Source organism: Orcinus orca, chromosome 20 (genome assembly GCF_937001465.1).
Source record: "Orcinus orca chromosome 20, mOrcOrc1.1, whole genome shotgun sequence".
NCBI classification, from domain to species: Eukaryota; Metazoa; Chordata; class Mammalia; order Artiodactyla; family Delphinidae; genus Orcinus; species Orcinus orca.
In genome coordinates this window covers 7,132,656-7,155,048 of record NC_064578.1, presented here as the reverse complement: position 1 = coordinate 7,155,048, position 22,393 = coordinate 7,132,656, and the positions used below count along the sequence as shown (strand labels likewise).

Below are 22,393 nucleotides of genomic sequence, written 5' to 3'. Positions count from 1 at the left end.
ATTGTCCCTTAAAAATGTCTCCTTGCTTCACTTTCAAGTCGCCCCACCTGTGTGTTGAAAGGGGAAATTTGAGCTACAGACATGGCCTATGTGTCCAGATCCGGCGGCTCTGATTCCATCCCGTCCAAAAGCATATTAGGGAAGGGCCTTAGGGGATGCTGTCCTTTCTCAAATGCCCTTCAGTCTGGGGCCTTTGCACGTCGCTGTCCCTCTGCCTGCAACCCTGTCCTCTTCCCGTGAGACCTCTGCTCCTGTCCCGGCTGCAGGTTGAACTTACCTGGGGGTTCTGAGACCAGCCCAGTGAAGGCACAACCTCCAGGGGATTCTACTCCCTTCTCATCCTTCAGGTCTGGCATCCTGACTCCCTCAGTGGGTTTGTATATTCTAATGGCACCTGCAGCTCTTCGCTCACATTGATGGCAGGTATAATGAGCTTCCTGTTAAAGCTCCCAGAGGGCTGGGACTCTTGGTCTTGTCAGCAGTTTATCCTCTGAGCCCATCACAGGGTCTGGTACTCAGAGGGTTCTCATTAAGCCCTTAGATATTTTAAATAAATGAATGAACGATGAATGAATGAAAAAGGTGAAGCAAGGTCTCTAAAAGGGCACAAGGTCTTCCTTTAGCGCTTGGAACATTTCCCAAGTGGAAAGTACCTTTCACATAGAATGGGCTATACTGAAGTGTGTTCAAAAGTCTGGGGCCTCCCAGCTGCCCCACCTTCTCCGGCGTTTGGGCCAGCTGGGGTCAAAGGAAGGAGGGGCCCACTGACACCCTCTGCCTGTTTGTGTAGGGGTTGTGTGGGGGTTGTTTAAGGCGGGGCTGGACCCCAAGGGGCATGGGCGGTGCCAACAGTCCCTGCCAGCCACCCTGCCCTCATCCTGCAGGGCTCCAGGGAGGGGCGGGGCTGGCATCTTGGAGCTAGAAGGGATGGTTCCAACTCCTGGCTCAGTAGATTCGGTTTTTGTCTTGTTTTCAAATGCAAAAATGAAGACCCAATAATAAGAGAAGGCACCATTTCTCAAGAGCTCACTCTGTGCGTGGCCCTGTGTCAGATGCCTTTTCTGCTCTTAGACCCAGGCCAGAGGGGCCCCCTGCTCTGGCCTTTCTCCATCAGTGTCCCTTCTTCACTGGGTGAGGAATTCACAGGGCCACAGGGTGCCCACCCACAGGGGCACCCTTCCGACCCCAACTGTGGCCTGGGATACCTGAATTCCCTGCACAAATGACCCAAGCCAGCCTGCAGCAGCTGCCTCTGTCCTCCTAAGGGCAGGCTGTGCTGCTGGATGCAGCCCTCAGACCCACCAGGGAGGCCAGGGCTGGCTGGGGCTTCCCTGCAGTGGCAAGAAAAGGAGGCGGGAAGCCTGGGCCCAGAGGCCAGCCTTCACTCTGCCACCTGCTTCTAGCTCAGAATGCCAAGGAGTCCTGGGATTCTGAATTCACATGCATCCTTCCAGACCAGCACTGGGCACTAGAACCTGCTGCAATGAAGGAATATTCTCTGTCCAAGCAGTAGCAGCCAGATATCTAGGCTACTGAAATGTGGCCAGTGCAGCCGAGAAAGGGAATTTTAAATTTCATTAAATTTAAATTTAAATAGCTACGCATGGCTGGTGGTGGTTGCCGTATCAGACAGCACAGTTCCACAACATTCTGAAGCTCTGTGCATAAAGGAAGGCGGGAGAGAACGGTATTTTACTTAACAATTTGCTATATGTGGACATAGGTTTGGTGGGCCTCTGCTCTCATCCTGGGTCCTGAACGTTTTTGGCCCTGTGAAATGCTCCACATGCTTCTCACCGAATCTGTATGACAGTCCTTGGGGTTATTTATCATCCCCATGACTGTAGGTGAGAGAGACAGTAACTTGCCCAACATGGCAGAATCATCCAGAGGGTCTGAGTTGGGATTGGAATGCATGTCTGTCTGGCTCCAAATCACTGACTACGATGGTCTGGCCCTGGATCAGGTGCTTTCATAACCATTATTTAATTTAATCCTAACCACAATCCCCAGACGCAGGTCAAAGGGACCTTCGCTTGTACTCACCACCCGTCCAAAAGTTACGGATTGCCCCCCTTTATACAAACGAGGAAGCAGGCTCAAGTTCACGTAGAAAGCTCTACAGTCATACTGCACACCCAAGGCTGCCAAACTCCAAAGCCAGTGCTTTGCGGGATTATTGAGATTACTGCTTCTCACGGGAGTTCCCTCGAGTTGAGGAATTTCAAAGCCAGACTGCAGGATTTCGTTGAATTCTGGCTGGAAAGTGATTTCTTCCCAAAGTTGAGCACATTAGCCATAGAAGGCTGCCAAGTCATGTTCGTTACTGCTGTGTGTGGAAAAATTCACAGTTTATGCCTCAACCAGTCTGACCAGTTTCATGCTGCAGCTAGAAAATGTCTCTGCGGACTGACTCCCTGAGAATCAAGCCCGGGACATGCACAAGAGGCCTGTGGCTGCCTCTTGACTAGCAAGGCACAGGGCAGGGCCTCTCACATGTGGGGCTGCACATACAGATGAAGGCAAACAGAGCCTCTGCTTCCAAGTCACCCGATGTGCTAGGCGCTAGACGACCTTTTCACGCCCTTCGTTTGATTTTTACAACCACCTGCAAAGCACATGTTCTGCCCCTTAAGAGTTGAAGGAAAAGCTCATTGAGTCATGCATTTGCTCATTCCTTCAGCAGTTACTTCCTGTGAGCTGACTATGTGCCATGCACTGAATAAAATCTGATCACTGTCTGCACAGGGAAGACAGCATGAAAGAAGGAAGCAGGTCCATAAAGGAGATATTTACAGCTTGGGACACATGCCTTGGAGACACTGCAGACTAACTTGTCAGGGAAAGGGATGTTTGAGCCGAGAACTATGGGATGGGAACAGGCCAGCCTCAGGGGCTTTGCTTTGCCTGCTGCCTGTAGTGCTTTGGCTTCTGAGCAGAAGAATCTCAGTGCGAAGCTCTGGGCCCAGCCTCTGCTCCCCTCTGTGTGACCTTGGGCAAGTCACTTTCCTTCCCTGGGCCTCAGTTTCCTCTTCTGTTAATTGGGATTGCCCTGAACAAATCTCAGAGGGGCCCTACAGTTCAGCTTCTAGGATGCAGTAAATTTCCCACCTTCTCAGCAAAAAGCTGCTGTTGTTCAAATAGGTTTGTTTTCATTATAAAAGCTTATTTTGGAAAGTTTGGAAAGTAGAGAAAAGTTTAAATGAGAAGTCAGACATGACCATACTTCTCCTCCCGTAACTCCATGAATGCAGGGATTTGCAGTCTTGTTACCCCTTCTCCCCCAGCAGCTAACCTGAACCCACCCCCAGGGGTAGTGGCAGTAGTAGTAGTAGTAAAAATAATGCTAATAATAATACAATTATGTTATCAATAGCAGTTAACATTTATCTAGCATTTACCGCTAACCAGGCCCTCTTATAAACCAACTGCATGGATTATTTTATTTAACCTGCATAATAACTCGGAGACGCACATACTATTTATACGACGCTTGTGCTATACCTCATTATACAGATGGGGAAACTGAACTTCAGAGATACCAAATAAGTTGTTCAAGGTCCCGTAGAGAGTATGTGGGGACACAGGGAGTAGTAGATCCTCAATAGATATTTAATTAATTGTGTTCAGTCTCTCTCCTGGGTTACAACGATGATGGTAAAGTACTGAACAAAGTCTGATTGTCACTTGAGACCAAGAGATGTCCTTGATAGATATTTTTCTCCCAAGTAATTTTTATTGCATGTTTGTTTTCTTTTCAACAGGGGTACATTTTCATAGGAGAAAATACTGAAAATCTAGAAAAGCCTAGAAAAAGAAATGAAAGTCTCCATAATCCCACCACATGCTATATTGTTACTATTTGGTATTTCTCCCAGGCTGTTTTCAATGTAATTTCTTTTTCTTTTTCTTTGTTTAACATGGTTGAGCTCAGACTGTGTATGCAGTTTACTCTGCTGCTTTTTTCACTCAGTATTCTATCATGAGCATTTCACACATTATTATGAACTCTTTATAAACACCTTTTGAATGACTGATGCAGCCTTTTACAGGTGAATCATCCAGTATTTAAAAAGCGAGAACTTATAAGTACATTAATTCACCTGTGAGGGATCAGGCACCCCAGAGTAGAAGATAAGATCCAGGGTTTTTAGGGCCCCCCTTCTACCACCCACCAGCTTTGCCCTCTTTAGGGAGTTACTTCCAGCCCACAGTTCTCATTTTTAACTGAAAATACCAATCGTATAATAGCTGCTTCCGGTGGTTAATGTGAGGCCGGAACAAGGTGACAGACACTAAAGCATTTTTTTTTTTTTTTTTTAACATGTGCACAGTAAAACAAATATTTGTTCTGGATACCAAGTTTTTATTTTTCTGGAAAACCGATTCTTTCAGAACGCAGAGGCGGACTCCAATTTAATCAAACTGTCATCTACAACAGCAAGAGCCCTGAAGGAAAAAGAGGACCAAGTCTACTGCCAGCCGGAGTTGCTTTATGAAGGTAAAGTGCATCCTCTCTCCTGTGTTTAGGGAGGGGCTGAATGTCCTCTTTATATGATACCTCTTTCTGATGCAGAGGAGATGTGCGAGGACGAGGGACTGAGAGGAAGGCTGTTGGGACGCCCAGGGGAAGGCATCTGGGGACACTTCTCTTTCATGTATCTTCATACCCCTCCCAGGGAGGTACTCGGGTGGTCGTTGGACCCAGGGACTTTCACGGCTAGCCTTTCAAATGCTTCCGTGTTTTTTTTTTTGCTTTCTTTTTAAAAGTTTATTTTATTTTTTTGAATTTAAATTTTTAATGCAGTTTTTTAAGGTTACTTTCCATTTACAGTTATTACAAAGTATTGGTTGTATTCCCTGTGTTGTACAATACATCCTTGAGCCTGTCTTACACCCAATAGTTCGTACTTCCCTCTTCCCCACCCCTATATCGCCCCCCTCAACTGGTAGCCACTAGTTTGTTCTCTGTATCAAATGCTGCTGTGTATTGAACGCTGACTTACTGAAAGGCATGGCACATGCAGATTTCTACCTGTGCACACTCAGAACACCCTGCAGAATCGGTGCTATCAGCCCCATTTGCCAGAGGAGAAAATTGGGCCTCAGAAAGCCTGAGCTACACCCAGAGCATAAACCCCCCCAGAGAGAAGCACCCACCAGAGCAGGGCGTCCCAATGTGGGCACTGCTGATACCGGGGCCGGGTCGTTCTTTGCGGAGAGGGCTGCCCTGGGCATTGGAGGATGTAGATAAGCATCCCTGGCCTCCAACCTGATTGAGAACCACTGCCCTAGCATAGAAGCCCATGGGGTGGGGACCGTGTTTGTGTGCTCAGTGCTGTCACCGGCACGTGACAGAAGTCTGGCTTAGAGCAGGGTGTGCTCAGTACTGCAGTGTGGAATGAACAGGCCTGCCCAGGACAGGGCTGGGGAGCGGCGGGCGGGGCTCTAGGCTGGGAGCCCGGCTCCCCATGTCGCTGCCCCACGCCAGGGCCAGGCGTCTGGAAGGACAGTCCTGGGGACTCTGCTAGGACGACCTCAGATTTGCCCATTAAGAACCCCGTCTACACATGGCATCCCATGGATCCCATAATGGGTTCTGTGTGGTGCCCCAGCCCCTCAGAGTCTTTGGAAGTGAATATAGACATGTTCGTCCCTATTCTTAAGGCATCAACTTCCATCTCTGCTCACCTGTCACTCACATGGGCAGATGGAGGAGTAAAACACTACGGTCGTTTTATTTCTGGGAAGGGAATTCTTGTTTATCGTAGCAACCTTGGGCAGCGCTGAAAAGCATGACCGTAGACAAATCCTTCATAATCCCTCCACCTGTGACGGCCGTTTGGAAACATCCACGCAGTCTTTCCATCACGTAGGCGTTGCTTGGCGCATGCCAGGCCCTCTTCTAGGGGCTCCCCAACTTCCCGTCCTTTCCTCCCCAGTCTCATCCTGTTCTTATCACGTTAGGTGAGTCCATGCATGTAAGGGGCTTAGCTGAGGGCCTGGCCCGCAGTGAGGGTCCAGCTAAAAGCAGCCGTGATTAGAACACCTCTAAGAGTCAGGGGCTGCCATGTACCGTTCATGCTTTAGAACCAAGGACAGCAGAGCTGAGAATAATTCGATAACTAGCCTGAAGTTGGGCAGCAGAGCCAGCATCTGAACCCAGGCTTCACTGACTCGAAAAACCCTTAACCTCTGCATTTACGGTTATACAAAATGCATACCATACCATCCAGAATGTTCTGAAATGGCTTCTTCCACTTAATGAACATAGCCTGGGAATTTCCCCACATCCCCAAGATTCTTCAAGAGCGTGGCTTTAATAGCCGGACAGAATTCACAGGCATGAATCACATTTTACTTAACCATGGGCGTATAGCTGGTCATTTACAAAGTGGAGGACAGGGGGGCTCCAGACCAGGTTCGAGGGACCCAAGAGCATCACAGGGAGTCTCAGACCAACTCTGGGACCGACAGTGGGCATCTTTTTTCTGAGTTGAGTGTGTGGGTGGTCCCTCGTCCTCATGTTCATCTTGACCTTGGGAATTTCGTGATTACCCGACTGTGGGATCAGACATCTTCCCTTCTTACTGCTGCACCCCACTTCCCTCCCCACTGAGCCCGATAACCAGTTAGGCCCTGGGTCCTCTTCAGGAGGCTTTTATGTGGCAGATGTTTCCATCTCTGCTTCTTCTTTTCTTGGACATTATATTTTCACCAGCAGTTGGCTCCAACTCGCTGCAATATTTCATAAGATGGACTTTCATTTCAATATTCAGACTTAGAAATTCAATTTGACACAAGCATATATAAATATATATGCATGGACATGGACACATTTTTAAGGCTTTTTGGATTACAAAAGTAATAGGTATAATGAAAATTTCACACAATGAAAAACTTAGAATGGACAGTACAAACATAAACCACCATGAGGAAGTTATCACCCCAGCAATGCTTCCAAGCTTTTTCTCTTCATTTATAACACAGTGGAGATAATCCCATAAGCAGCCTTTTACATTTAATCTTATGATGTGGACATTTCCCCATGTTATTAAAATTCTTTGTAAATGTTACTTTTGTATAATGTTATTATATGATTTCACCAGATTTATTTAAATATTCCCCACTGATGCTCCTTCCACAGTTTCAGAAGCTTCTATTCACACCCACACATGTGCACGCACACACTTTTTTTAAAAAGAGTTTTAAAAAATTGCAGTAGCCTCTGATTTTAATCATGCAATTTTCTTTGATTTTTATCTTGGATAATTAAAGATGTTTATACACTTAGAAACCCAGGTCTATCTTACCTTGCTCTTAATGGAGCTTCTAATGGAGCTGGGGTAGTTATCAGAAGTTCCTTCCTCCTGCCCTGTGATCACCCTTGATCCAATCTAGGGCCTGAATCAAGTTCAGGGATCCTGGCTTGGGAACCGTTTTTGTGAAAAGGATGCCCAGCCTGGATACCACAAAAGACCCGTGGTCCCAGCTCTCGGTGAAGGGGGCTTTGTCAGCTGTGTCATTTCTCTCTAGGCTTAGAACTGCCTCGGATCAATTACGCTCACAACGGGAAGCGATACCGTTATGTCTTTGCTGCTGAAGTCCAGTGGAGCCCCATCCCAACCAAGGTACTAGTCCTTGGGAGATGGCAGCCTATAACCATCGTGTCTGTCTGCAAAGCTGAGTTCCCAGGTTCTCAGGGAGGTCAGAACCGAGGTCCCCTTGGGGTGGGGGTAAATCAGAAAGTGACGTCAGCTTGGGACAAAATACACTGGAAGCAACGATGGACCATCCAGGGGAGGGAATTGCACCTTATGGGCTGTCGCTCAAGAAGGATGTGGTGTCTGGAGTTTATCCATTGATTTCTTTTTTGGATGCATGTTTATTGAGCACCAGCTATGTGCTACAATGTGGTAGGCACCGAGGAAAAGGAAGTGAACAGGAAGATCCCAGTTCCTGCCCTCAAGGAACTCTGTCTCAAGCAGAGAGGGTAGAGCTGAAACTAGGACGATTTACGTTTTTTTTTATTAACTTATTTTTTTAAATTAATTATTTATTTATTTGGTTGCACTGGGTCTTAGTTGCGGCAGGTGGGCTCCTTAGTTGCATCTCACAGGCTTCTTAGTTGTGGCATGCGAACTCTTAGTTGCAGCATGCATGTGGGATCTAGTTCCCTGACCAGGGATCGAACCCAGGCCCTCTGCCTTGGGGGTGCAGAGTCCTATCCACTGCGCCACCTGGAAAGTCCCTTTTAACTTATTTTTAAATTGAAGTATAGTTGATTTACAATATCGTGTTAGTTTCAGGTGTACAGCATAGCGATTCATATTTTGTTTTTTAAACTGTTATTTGTTTGAACACTTGCTGTTTCCCAGGGACCATGCTGAGTGCTGTACAGACATCAGTTTTCCTTAGTAGCTTCAGTTTTTAGTAATAAAATGGAAAAAAAAATTTTTTAATGCAAGCAGTGCAGAAATGTACAAAGCAAAAAATTAAGGTTCCCCCACACACATACGCACACCCCGAGTCACTCCCCTCTAATCCCACACCCTCAGGGGAAAGAGGCCTATTAGAGATTGAGAGAAGGCCAGGGACTCGAACTTTTAAAACAACAAAGGAATCATATTATACTTTAAAGGTTTGCATTGAATAGTTTATCTAATGTGTATAAAAATTGCAATATATGGGCTTCCCTGATGGCGCAGTGGTTGGGAGTCTGCTTGCTGATGCAGGGGACACGGGTTCGTGTCCCACTCCGGGAAGATCCCACATGCCGCGGAGCGGCTGGACCCGTGAGCCATGGCCGCTGAGCCTGCGCGTCCGGAGCCTGTGCTCCGCGGCGAGAGGGGCCACAGCAGTGACAGACCTGTGTACCGCAAAAAAAAAAAAAAAAAAAAAGCAATATAGTGCCAAGTACCAGATAAATCCAGGGGTTTTATTTCTGAAAGAATTCAGTGTGTACTGTCAGCTCTGCAGTGGCAGGAGGACCTTTGCTTCAAGTCAGAGGAGGAAGCAAGCGGCTTTTCTTTCTGCTGTTACACTGACCAGAGGCAGATGCCGTTTGGGGTCTACGTTCACCAGAGTCCACTCCCCTCTCTCTGGGGCCTTGATGCCTTCCTGTTCGCAGGGAATAAGCATGCTCTCCAACCACTCATCCCCATGTTTCTCCCCTTTGGATGCGCAGATAATAAAATACGACATTCTCACGAAGTCATCCTTGAAGTGGGGAGAGGTGCACTGCTGGCCGGCGGAGCCAGTGTTCGTGCCCACACCGGGTGCCGAGGACGAGGATCACGGTAAGGCTCCAGGAAGGGCAGCCCGCTTGCTGCACTGTACCTGTGATCACCCCTCAAACAGAGACATCGTTTGGGGGCAGTGACCACCCCCCATCACACAGCTGGTGGAGTCATGCTTTGAAGCCCAGGTGTGTCTGAGTCCAAAGCTGTGGGATGAGGGAGTCCCCCAGCCCACCCCCACTTCTGACACCAGCTGCAAGTTTGGGGATCCCCAAGACCACCCTCAGTTTCAAGAGAAGAGCTCACAGAACACACCGAAATCTGTTGTACTCATGGTTATGGTTTATCTCGGCGAAAGGGTGCAGATTGAAAGAGAAAAGGCGAGTGGGGCGGGATCCAGGAGAGTCCTGTGCTTGGGGTTTCCGCTGGTCCTTTCCTGTGGGGGGTAGGACCACACCAACTTCCCCAGCGACGTCCACAGAGCATGGCCAACCAGGGAAGCTCTCCAAGCCCTGTGTCGGAGCCCGTGTGGGGCGTGGTCATGCGGACATGGTGACCTCCAGTCTTCGGCCCCTCTGGAGGTTAAGCTGACACCTGTGGCCCAGGCCTCCCCCTAAATCACTTTGCTAGGATGGGTTATATGCAGTGGCCCCAGGTAAACAAAGGCACTCTCATCAGACCGTCAGTCCAAAGGCTTAGAGGTCATCTCCCAGGAGCAGAAGGTCAGACCTCCCTTCCGGGGTGATTAAATTGTTTGCGACACAAAAGCCCACTTCCTTTCCACGGAGCTGCCCTACCTTTGCCCAGAGTATAGAATCTTGGTTTTAAAATCCATTGCAATGGCTGGGTCTTAATTTGTGACTCCTCTAAGCATGTAAGTTTTCCGTGGAGCACCTAGAAATGCTTGTGGCCCTCCTCTCTTGTCCAGGTTTCCACCTGACCAAATGGTCCTTTCCCTCTTTGATTCTGCCTTTGCCCCAGAAATGCCCTGCCCACCCCCTAGGGATGCTAAGGAGGGTACTACAAGCCTGGGTGGGGCTGCCCATGCCTATGGGGAAGGGCAGGCTGCCCCCTGCTGAGCCTGCCAGCTGCTTCCCTCAGGTGAGAAGGGAGTGGTTTTCTACCTGGGTCTTCCTATCGACCTGCACTGCACGGCACGCCAGGTAAGGGACCCCGTGTCACTGTCACCTCCAAGGTGGGGGATGGTTGGTGCCACCTCCTGCTAAGGCTGGCCTCCCCCTGGGCTGGGCAAGTGCGTCCTGCACAATCTCTTGTGGGCAGGGAGCAACCTGGTCTTCATTCCACCAAAGGAGAGGCTCAGAGAGTGAGGTCTTACCCACGGTCTGTCACACGCCCAGTGCATACAGAGGAGGGTCGAATTCAAGCTGATCTGACCTCAGCTGCCCTCAGCCACTCTGAAAGCCGGGAGGCCTTGGGAAGAATCACAAAGTTTCGCTGGAAGTTTATGTGCACTATTTCATTTAGCCCTCTGTCCCTTGAGAGTGGGTGTTTAGAATATTCCCATTTTACAGAGGGGAAAGCTGCACGTGCATGAGATGAACTGGACTCATTCAAACGCCATTTGAGTGCAACTGGTCCGGGTTTAGCCGAGTGACGGATATTAGCCTAAGTGCAGCGTCAAAGCTGATTCTCTGTAACTGGAGTTTCTAGATAGTAGGAAAATAGCCATTCTTCAGTGCATGTAATGATTTACAAAGTGCTTTCATAACTGACCGTGCAAGAGCCTCTCAGCAACCATCTGAGGGTGGGGAGGATTATCCCCACTCTACAGATGCAGAGACTGAGGCTCAGAAAGGTGAGGGGACTGGTTCAGCCAAGCTTTCCAATTTCCCTGGCCTTTCCCTTCTGCTCCCACAGAATACCAAATTCACTTCCCTTCTGTTTTGATTAGATAACTTACATTCAAAGGACAGGGAGATAGAGCTGAGAACCTTATCCCCCCAGCTGGACCAGGTTCAAGGCTGCGCTTTTACAAAGTGTCTCTTTTTGTTTCCCCAAAGGGATTATCTTATCAGCCATTGTCTCTACCGATCCCCAGAAGCTGCCTTTTCTGCTGGTTCTGGATGCCAAGACGTTTACAGAATTGGCTCGTGCCTCCGTTGATGTAGAGATGCACCTGGATCTCCACGGGCTGTTCATCCCAGGTGCCGACTGGGATGCAGGGAAGCAGGCCCCTTCCCGGGAGGAGCGGGACAGGGCTGCTGAGCGCCGTGTGGCCCCAAGGACCTGACAGGGTGGGGGCCTGGGCCCTGGAGAATGGCTCCACCAGACTCAAGGGTGGTCCCTCCCTGGGTGGGGGGGCCCTTCATTTTATTTTGCACTTATTCTTTCCATGGTTGCTTTGAGACAAAGTTACGGAAATAGAGCTTTTATCAGTATCTTTTCTTTCATTTCATTTTGGCCATTAGAACCTTGTTGGAAAGTTGATCAAATATTTACTGATTAGCTCTAGTACTTCTAAAAGCCCCTTTCCTTTAGTATAAAGACCGTGACCATGAATCAGCAATTGTATTAAGGCACATAATCATTGCTCCTAGAATGGGCAGCCACTGACCCACTGGAGAAGAGACACAGAAATATTTATCTTTGCTCCTCCCTCCCCAGCTTTCTTTCCCTTCCCTCCCTCCTTTCTTCCCCGTGGACCACATCGTGAGTTCTAGCTTTCTCAACCCTGTGCTGTTAGTAGACTACGTGGCCCAAAAGGCGTGTACTTTGTGGTCATTCCATGCAAGGCAGGGCATAGTATAAAATAATAAAACTTTAAAGCCTTTTCAGACCTTATTTTAATTTTACATGGCTTCTTTCCTCTGAAGATCTTCTAAGGCAGTAAAACAGAGGGGCAGAGCTAGACGGTTCATAGTCCGCCAGGTGCCTCATTGTACACCCAGTGGGACAGCAGACTGGTGTGGGCGTCCCCCACTGCAGGAGGGCATGGAGGGGCTGGAATCCAGGATTGAGTCCTGTCTTGCCTGATGCTGAGAACCAGGGTGGCGGGGCGTGCCAGAGCCCTACAGGAAAGGGGGTCCCGTCAGCAGAATTCCTTGGAGATTCATCCAAGTTGTCGTTGTTGTTTTGCTCTCCTTTTTATTTATTTGGCTGCGTCGGGTCTTAGTTGCGGCTCCCGGGCTTCTCTCTAGTTGTGGTGCGCAGGCTCCAGAGCACGTGATCTTAGTTGCCCCGTGGCATGTGGGGTCTTAGCTCCCCGACCAGGGATCGAACCCCCATCCCCTGCATTGGAAGGCGGATTCTTAACCACTGGACCACCAGGGAAGTGCTATCCAAGTTGTTGTTTGTTTTCATCCAAGTTGTCCTGTGTTGGGTAGGTTTTATTCACTACTTTATCCTCTAGAACACTGCCTGGTAGATGCAGGCTCTACCAACAAATTAACTGTTTGTTGAACGAATGAATTCCGCCAACAAAGAAATCCAACTCCATAATGTACCAAAAAGGGATGGATATTTAAAAAAAGAAAAAAATAACAGGATATTTTACTGAGGATCTCCTGGGAAGACAAGGAAGACAGTTCACATGGAACACCACCCCCAAATTCCCAACAAGGGTTCCTCTCCCAGCTGTCCCTCATCTCTACTCTCTTTTTTCCCCTGTTGGTTCCTCAAAAACTCCTCTACCATCCCAGCATTTCCATTTCATGCTCAGCTCATAGATCCCATTAAACAAAAACCCAAACTCCGTGGATGGCAGAATGAAGAACATCTACTCTTCTCCTCTGGAGACCTCAGTACTTCCAGCCTTGATAAGATGGATTGGAAAGAAATGTCAACCATGGTGGCCTAAGAAACATGTGATGGAGGCCTGCATTTGGGTGGCAGGAATGGAAAAGAGTTGACAAATGGGACAGTCACTCACCTATTCATTATTTTACTTTAAACGTTTGAGAAGAGTGTGGTATTTAAAAAATGCTTCCCCACCGCTATTCTACTGAATTCCCATTGCCAAACAATACCCAGACCTAGTCATGAAAAAGGACGCAGTTCTGCGGTCAAGAAAAGTATGTCCGTGGTTCGTTTTCCTTGTTTAGGAAGACAGGTAAAATACCAGACCAATGAGGAAGCCTGACACACCACATCTTTTCTTCTTGGTTTCAGACACACCAAAGATCAATGCCAGGACATCCAATTTGCCTTGATCCTGAATTCTGTCATATTTCAGACACAGGCCAGGGTAATTAGCTCAAAAGGCCACAGGAGCTAAGATGCATGCGCCTTTCTTGAAGCCGAGACCATCCATCTTATCCTCAGAGCCTTCCTTGTTATGCTTCACGTGGGTGTAGTGCATGTCCAGGAAGTTCTGCAGGAAAAATCACCCTGGATTTGTTTATTCCTTTGACAAAGCCACAGCTTTTCACAAGCGCTCTAAGATGTGTCAGGTATGTGATAAGCCCTCAGATGTTTGACCCACTAATTTTTCCTTCAAGGGTTTCTCTAATTTGATTCCATCTCAGGAATAAGCTGGATGTATACGTGGACAAATCAACTCACAAAAAATCCAAGTGCATTCGAGCTCCATCCGCATTACTGGTTTGTACTCGTTTCCTCCCAAAGCTACCGAGCAGTGGGCTGACTCTATTGAGAAGGTTGCTTGTCCAGATTAAGTGAAAACACCTTTGATCACTCTTCAGCTGTTTAAAGACAGTTTGGATGGTTTTTAAATGGCCGGGGGAAGTCTTTTCCATGGCAAATCAGGACATGCAGACAGAAAAGTCATCACCGCCTTCCTCATCATCCAACGACAGTGAGACCAATGGTCTCTGCTCTTCAGCTTCCTTCCAGGAGTCTGGACTCAGCGACCAGGTGCAGACGCAGGGCCACTGCCCTGGCTGCCGGGCTGCAGCAGGAAGCAGTCTCTCGAGGTCAAGCACCAGCAGAGAGGCTGGAGTTTTCTTGGACAAGGTGAGCAGGGAGAGATGTGGGAGCCCTGTGTTGGGACAGGTGGGGATGAGCCAGCCTTCCTTCCTCCTGGCGACCAGGAAAGGCCTCCTGGAGGGAGCGCCTGCCCAGATTCTGAGGGTGAAGGTCGGGATGAGGATCTGAAGGCGGATGTGGGTTGACTGAACAAAGCAGGTGTTGAGTGAATTTCCCATGAAAGAGCAGTAGAAAGAGTGAGAGAATTAGGGGGTGTTGTTTTCTCTGATTATAAAAGTCATATATGTTCACAGTAGAGCACCTCGTTATGTTAAAAAAAGGAACGAGAAAGGCACCCAGGGTCCCACTACCGAAAGAAAACCCCTGAAATCATTCTGGTGTGGTTTTTCCCAAATTTAAAATTTTTTTCTATGCACAGTTTCCATATTGGTGATAGGTTTGTAACCCACCAGTTTATAACCTGCTTTTTTCACTTACTATACAATACAATGATTTTCCCAGATCATGAAATTCTTCTAATGGGTGCATATTATTCCATCTTTGGGACATGGCAGGATGTACACCCGCCTGCTGGTGGACATTTAGGTTTTGACTATTATAAACAATGCCAGATTGTATTATATACAATGTGTGTCTATTTTTAGGGTCCACGCCGCATCCCTCTCTGTATTCAGGTGCTTGTTATTGTTATTTTCTTTAGCTAGATTCCCAACTTTGGATTTCTGAGCCAAAGAGTGGAAAAACAAGGTTCGGGTGTTCTTTGAAAGGCCAAAGGTTTTGGTTTGATTCATAGGAAACTGAGAAGCCATTCTAGAATCTGAGAGGCTCAAATGGTCAATGTGGCTATAGGGCTGAGAAATCCACATTTCTCAGGCAATAGGGAAAAAAAGTAGGTACACGAGAATGTAAGTTTAATCCAAATTCTCCCTTCTTCCTTTCCTCTATTCCTTCTTATCCTCTGTATCTTTCCACTCCATTCAGATACTTGTTCTTTTCAAGCATATATTCACTCACTCACTCATTCATTCAGTGATGACCAAGATTATGTTGGCATGTAAGGGTCAACAGAACGAGTACCTCCACTGTCCTCAGGGAGCGTATAGCATAGTGAAGGACACAGCACCAAGGAACAAACCAACACAATTCAATGGACTGGCAGTAAAAAGGGAACCCCCGGGGACCCCCAATACTGTCTCCGGAGCCAGGGATGGCTGATATGTGAAGCATGGTAGCAGGTAACCAGGTGAAATGGGCAATGCAGATAAAGAAAGGGGCATGGAATCAGGAGAGAGCTTGGTAAACTAAAGGTAGAAGTTTACCAAGAACTTCTGTGGGCGTAGAATTGTGGCGTAGAAGATGGCAGAAAAGACAAGTTTCAGCCAGAACCCCAGTTTATCTGTACTCAGGTAAGAAGTGGAATTGGCATTAACTAAAGAGAAGTCTCCAATAGTTTCTTCAAGGACCGACAGTAATTTTTTTGTTTTGGCCACGTCACGTGGCTTGTGGGGTCTTAGTTCCCCAACCAGGGATCAAACCCAGGCCCTCGGTAATGAGAGCATGGAGTCCTAACCACTAATTCCCCGCCAGGGAATTCCCAGTAATTTTTTAAAACAATAGCTTTTTTGAGATCTAATTCCTATACCATAAAATTCACTCTTTTAGAGTATTCAATTCGGTGATTTTTAGTATATTGACTATTGTGTAACTATCACCACTGTCTGTTTTTAGAACATCTTCATCATCCCCAAAAGAAACCCTGTACCCATGAGCAGTCCCCCCTCATTGTGCATCCCCTCCCCCCAGTTCTAGGCAAATATAAATCTACTTTCTATCTCTATGACTTTGCCTAGTCTGGACATTTCATATAAATTGAATCATGCAATATGTAGGGTTTTTTGTGATTGGCTTCTTTCACTTAGCCTAATATTTTCAAGGTTCATCTATGTTGTTGTATGAATCAGCACTTCTTTCCTTTTGTGGCTAAATAATATTCCATTGTATGAACATACCACATTTTGTTTATCCACCCATCAGTTGAGAGACATCTGGGTTGTTTCTTCTTTTGAGCTGTCATGAGTAACACGCATGTTCAAGTGTTTAATGTGGACGTGTGTCTTCATTTCTCTTGAATATATTCCCATGAGCGAAATTGCTGGGTCATGGTATCAATATGTTTAACATTTTGAGGAGCTGCCAAACTGTTTTCCAAAGTGGCTGCACCATTTTACAGCTTCACCAGCAGCATTTAAGAGTTTCAATATGTCCACATCCTCCCTAATTTGTTATTGTCGGCTGTTTTTATTTCAGTCATCCTAGGTAAAATGAAGTGGTGTCTCATTATAGTTTTCACTGGTATTTTCCTAATAACTAATGATGCTGAACATATTTTCATGTGCTTATTGGCTATTTGTATATCTTCTTTGGGGAAGTATCTACTCATGTGTGCTCTGCAATATTTTCTCCCATTCTGTGGGTAGTCTTTTCACTTTCTTGATGGTGCTTTTGTGGTTTTTTTTTTTGTGGTACGCAGGCCTCTCACCTCTGTGGCCTCTCCCGCTGCAGAGCACAGACTCCGGATGCGCAGGCTCATCGGCCATGGCTCACGGGCCCAGCCGCTCTGCGGCATGCCCGGACCAGGGCACGAACCCGTGTCCCCTGCATCGGCAGGCAGACTCTCAACCACTGCGCCACCAGGGAAGCCTTGATGGTGCTTTTGAAATACAAAAGTTTTAAAATTTTGATGAAGTCCAATTTAATCTAATTTTTCTTTTATCTCTTCTGCTTTTGGTGTCATATCTAAGAAACCATAACTTAATCTATGGTCGCAAAGATGTACTCCTATGAATGTTATAGTTTTAGCTCTTACATTTAGGTCTATGATCCATTTTGAGTTAATTTTTGTGTACAGTGTGAGGTAGGGGTCCTGCTTCATTTTTTTGCATATAGATATCCAATTGTCCCAACATAAAAGTCACCATGTAGGGTTGATAAATCTTCCTTCCACACAGGAAACAAAATGTATCTCCTTTTCCTCCACCATTCCTTTGAAGATTGTTCCTTCAACCAGTGAAAAGAAACCGTAGGGCAGCTCTCTGCTGGTTCCAGCAAGGCCTTGGTTCAGAGACAAAGAAACCAAGATGGAGCCTCAGTCAGTGGAGATTTAGTATCTTCCTCCATCTTCATCACTGGGTCCTGGCGAAGTTCCAGGTCAGTCCAGTGTATGCATGTTCAATTCAGAGTCACATCCCCTGGTAGGATTTTCCAGGTTTTTTCTTTCCTTAAGTACATCTACTGTGTTCCAGGAGGGCCAAGGGTGACGGGTGTTCCTAGAGATGCTGATCCATTCCAGGAGGTTGGGACCAGTGAAAGGCATGGGTTCCCTGATTTTGTCTTCAGTCTGCCCTTTGGGTTGGGCAGGCAGGAGGTCTTAGCCTAGTTCAGGGTTCCTTAAATTATCATCAGAATCAATGTGGAAAGAACAGTGATGTCTACATTGTTTGTGCATCTTCTGTGGTTAAGGGCAGGAACAGAGCTTATTATAACAGTAACAACAGGATAACATCAGCTGATGTATGTTGACACCTCACTGTAAGTGCTGGTTCTCATGTAATCCTCGCAACAGCCCTGAGGTCGGTCCTGGTACCATTCTCATTTTAGGGATGAGAAAACTGAGTCTCAGAACAGTTAAGTAACTTTCCCAAGATCACACAGGTGGCTCCTGAGACCACAAGTCTAACCTCTTAACCACTACTTTTACTGTCTTAATCTTATTCACTTCTTCACCCTCAGGGCTTCATTGAGTGCCTGGGACAAAGTGGGTAGTTAATTAAAGGCACAGGGACTCCAGGCTCACTGCCTGGGTTTTGATCCTCTCGAAACCTCATGATGCCTCAGTTTCATCGTCCGTAAAATAGAGATAGTACATGTCCCTCATTCAGGGAGTCATGAAATTTAAATGAAGATTGCCTGACGCATAGCAGTTTTCAATAAATTTTAGCTATTTTATTTATGGGCCTTAAAAACAGTTAAGAGGTTGAATCTTGGCTCCCAACCCTCAGTAGTCATAAGACCTTTGATAAGTTATTTAAACTCTCTGTGCCTCTGGTTCCTGACCTGTGAAATGGGGATAACATTAGAACCCACCTCGCAGGGCTACAGTGGGGATTAAATAATGTTCTGGTAGCCCTTAGAAGAAGTGTCTGCCTCTTAGTTGCCTCTAACCATCTGAGTTAGAGAAAATTATGGGGGCAGTTCATGCAGAGGATGCTACTCGTAAACCCACAAGCGAAGGCTGTTCCTTCTCTCTTTCGGAAGGGCCTTCCTCCTGGTGTGGTGAGAGAGGATGGGGACAGTGTCCCAGGCACCCAGAGTGACCAGTGGCATCAGAGATGACATAAGCAGATCACTGGCACACCCAAAATAGCCATAGTCTGATGGGGCGTGACCAGAAGACCCTCCAATGGTCAGAGAACAGGGTCTCCGAGTTACACGGTCTCAGTTCAAATAGCAGCCGTCCCCTAGGACGGATGTGATCACTAAAAGGATGCTGTGTATCAAAGGCACAGGCCAGTGCCAGGCGCAGAATGAGTGGTCAAGGGCGGGACATCCACATGGCAGGGATTTCCATCAGTTTTTTTCTCACTATATCCCTGTCTAAAATAGCGCTGTATTGGGTTCCTATGGCTGCTGTAACAAATTACCAAAAACTGGTGGCATAAAACAACACAGATTTATTCTTACAGTTCTGGGGTCAGATGTCTACAGTGAGTCTTATGGGAATAAGATCAAGGTGTCAGAAGGGCAGCTTCCTTCTGGAGTCTCCAGGCGAGAGTTGGTTTCCTTGCCTTTTCCTGCTCCCTCATTCCTTTGCTTATGGTCCCGCCTCACTTCACCTTTTCTCCCCTGCTTTCATCGTCACATCACTTTTTTTTTTTGAATTTTAGAATTTTATTTATTTTTTTATACAGCAGGTTCTTATTAGTTATCCCTTTTATACATATTAGTGTATATATGTCAATCCCAATCTCCCAATTCATCACACACGCCCCCCTCCCCGCCACTTCCCCGCCTTGGTATCCATACGTTTGTTACATCACTTTTTTCCTTCTATGAAGTCAAATCTCCCTCTTGCAATAAGGACCCTCATGATTACATTTAGGGCCCACTGGATGATCCAGGATAATCTCCCTATTTCAAAATCCTTAACTTTGTGACATCTGCAAAGTCCCTTTTGCCATATAGGTGACATACACAGGTTCCAGGGGTTAGGACCTGGATATCTTTGGGGACCGTTATTCAGCTGACCACAAGCACCTAGCTCTTAATGCGCTCAGTATATATTGGTTGAGTGAATAGGTGAATGTTAGCCATTGAGTATTGTCGTTGGCATCATCTTGGCTTCAAGATGTGTATGTGGTCTCCTTGCCTTCAAGTCTTGCTCAAATGTTATTTCAATGCAGGTTTCCTGACCCTAGTTGAACCCTGCAACTTGCTTCCTCCATTGAACACACACTCCTGATCCCTTTATCCAGCTTAATTCCTTTTTCCCCCCTAGAACTTTTTGCCTTCTAGCATACTATAAAATTGACTTATTGATTATGTTTATTGGCATTTGTCCATCTCCCCCACTAGAATGTAAGCTCAAAGATTACATTCAGGGTGAGGATTTTTCTGTTTTAGTCTCAGATGTATCCTGGGGGTCTAGAACAGTGCCTGGCACGTAGTAAGTGCTCGATACATGAGTGCTGAATGAATGCATGAACTGAACGCCTCACCAAATTTCCCTCGGCCGCCGACCCGGTTCTTTATCTTTTGTGCTCAATCTTGGCTTTCATGACAATGAAGGCGTTGCCTGTGGTGAAGCCAATCGACTCTAGGTAACCTCTGTATTAATCCTGTTCACGGGTCTCCCCGTTCTATTAACACACTGGCAATTTTTATTTCTAAAACACAGATAACCTCAATTATCTCCACCAAGACTTGCGGAAGTCTGGGAGGGAAATGGATGGTTTGACTTTGGACATTTATTGAAGGATAGACTTAGAATTCGGATGATTGCAGAGCTGGGTGGGGGAGTTGTCCCTGGCTGAAGTTGCAGGGCTTTGTTATGTTGGGTTATACTGTTTCTACCGGTCTGCTGGAGGAAATGAGCTTGTGGTTTCTGCAGTTGGTCAGGCTCAGGATGGTCTCTGTAGAGGGGGCTTGAGTGCCTTAGGGGGCATGGTGGAGGGCCTTCAGGGCACCCGGGGCTTCCTGAAACTGTATGTGAGTTTTTGTGTGTCTGTATGTTCTTAAGGAGAGTAGAGTCCATCGCTTGTATCAGCTTCTCAACAGGGAAAGTGAAGGACTTTTGCACTACCCCAGCCGTGAGGATTCTGTGACTCTGTGTCTCACAACATGTAGGTCAAATTAACAGGCCGTACACAGCTCAGAAAGGAAAGGCAGCAGTTTGAAAGGCAGGCCCCCTTCTCCCCATCTTCTATCGCCTAACAAGTCCCCAAGCTGTTGTGTTAAAGATGCTGAACCAGGCAGTGGCTCAAATCTCAAGATGACCGATCTCAGTCTTTGCAAGACTCTTTATTTTTGGCTGCATTGGGTCTTCGTTGCTGCGCATGGGCTTTCTCTAGTTGCAGTGAGCAGGGGCTACTCTTCGTTGCAGTGCGTGGGCTTCTCATTGCAGTGGCTTCTCTTGTTGGGGAGCACAGGCTCTAGGCACGCAGGCTTCGGTAGTTGTGGCACGAGGGCTCAGTAGTTGTGGTGCATGGGTTCTAGAGCACAGGCTCAGTAGTTGTGGCGCACAGGTTTAGTTGCTCCGTGGCAGGTGGGATCTTCCCAGACCAGGGATTGAACCCGTGTCCCCTACATTGGCAGGCAAATTCTTAACCACTGCGCCACCAGGGAAGTCCCTCTGGGCATTTCTTGAGGCTTCAGTTTTTCTCATAGGTAGAATTGGGATGGCTCTACTTTCTTTGATTTTTGTGTGATTATGAATATGCTTCAAGTGTATAAAATGCTATAGAATTGCAAAGTGTTCATGTCAGAGGGAATGTGCCTTTTTTGCTGTGGCAAGGCTGGCCTGTTCCCTGCTCCATCCATCCATCCATCCGTCCCACACTTGTTTTCTCACAACAGGCATAAAAGCTACTGTGTATGTGACAAAAGCTTTACATGAAACACTAACCCTCATAAAAATCATGAATACTCTGAGGTTCAGAGAGCTCAGACCATTTGCTCAAAATCACACAGCTAGAAAGTGATGGAGCAGAGCCTGAAGGAAAACCCGGTTTTGTCTGATGCCAATAGCAGTGTTCAGCATCACACCCACCAAAACATTCCTAGAGGCAGAGGAGAGGGGAGCTAAAGAAAGGTGGGGGCACAGGTCTACCAAATACAGCACCTTGAAATCTGCATTTTACCTTAAAGTACATATACATGTTAGAGTGTACTCCACAGTACGTCCATGCTTATTTTAATAGCAAAGAACTTCCCAGCAATCTTTAGGTACAAATGGTGCTTTGGGTGTGTGTTGGGGTGGGGGGAGGGCGGTACCCCAGTGTAGCTCTCTGCTATAATCCCCATTACAAACACCATTTTCCATATCAGATGCTTTTTGTTTACATTTGACTCTTATCTCCTGGGTTGGCCTAGAAGCTCCTGGAGGGTAAGATCTGAATGTGATTCCTCCTTTCTCCTTCCCAAGGCTTAGCCCAGTCCCCAGCATGAAATAAGCAGGCAGTAATGGATTTGGCAAATACTTATTGAATTCCTGCCTAACTGAGTCAGGTGCCATGGGAGATAAAGACGGATATGAGGTGATTCCTGCTCTCAAGGTATTTACAATTGAGCTGGAGAGGCCAAGCTTCCAGAATCTGCCTGAAAAGGATCTTCCCAAGACTCTTGGTACAGCATTTTAAAAGCTCGGGACTGTAATATAGCAATAGGTGAGATGGTAGGTAACTAAGATAGCAAACAACGTTTCATTAAATAGGACAAATTTTGTGAAAAGCGACAACCTGTTCCTCTGGAAAAGTAGCATTGTGTCAATTAAAGAGCACACCTTCAACTTACTGATGTTGAAACCACTGTTTCCTGAGAGGGAAAAGTTGAAAGCAGGCACCTGCTCTAGGTGCTGTCTGTTTTGCCAGAAGGATCTCAGTCTCTAATTGCTTGGCCTTTGAGGGTCAGCTTCAAAACTTCAGCAGCACAGATAAACCCATGTTCTTTTCTGACAAGCTTGGGTACGCTGGGGT

General features: G+C 46.8%; 1 protein-coding gene across 4 annotated transcripts in view; it reads left to right on the top strand.

Annotated features, from left to right (window-relative positions):
• The window catches only part of BCO1 (beta-carotene oxygenase 1), a 58,998-nt gene extending 46,623 nt beyond the window's left edge, over nt 1-12,375 (top strand). For 3 of the 4 annotated variants that reach the window (XM_004280109.4, XM_049703864.1, XM_049703865.1), the window contains 4 exons: nt 4,396-4,501; nt 7,537-7,631; nt 9,188-9,299; nt 11,261-12,373. In XM_004280109.4, the coding sequence (XP_004280157.1) occupies nt 4,396-4,501; nt 7,537-7,631; nt 9,188-9,299; nt 11,261-11,490 (543 nt within the window). In that variant the 3' untranslated portion in view covers nt 11,491-12,373. Of the gene's footprint in view, nt 1-4,395; nt 4,502-7,536; nt 7,632-9,187; nt 9,300-11,260 lie in introns of all 4 variants that reach the window. The other variant, XM_049703866.1, reaches the window with a different exon arrangement.
• The last annotated feature ends 10,018 nt before the right edge of the window (nt 12,376-22,393 follow it).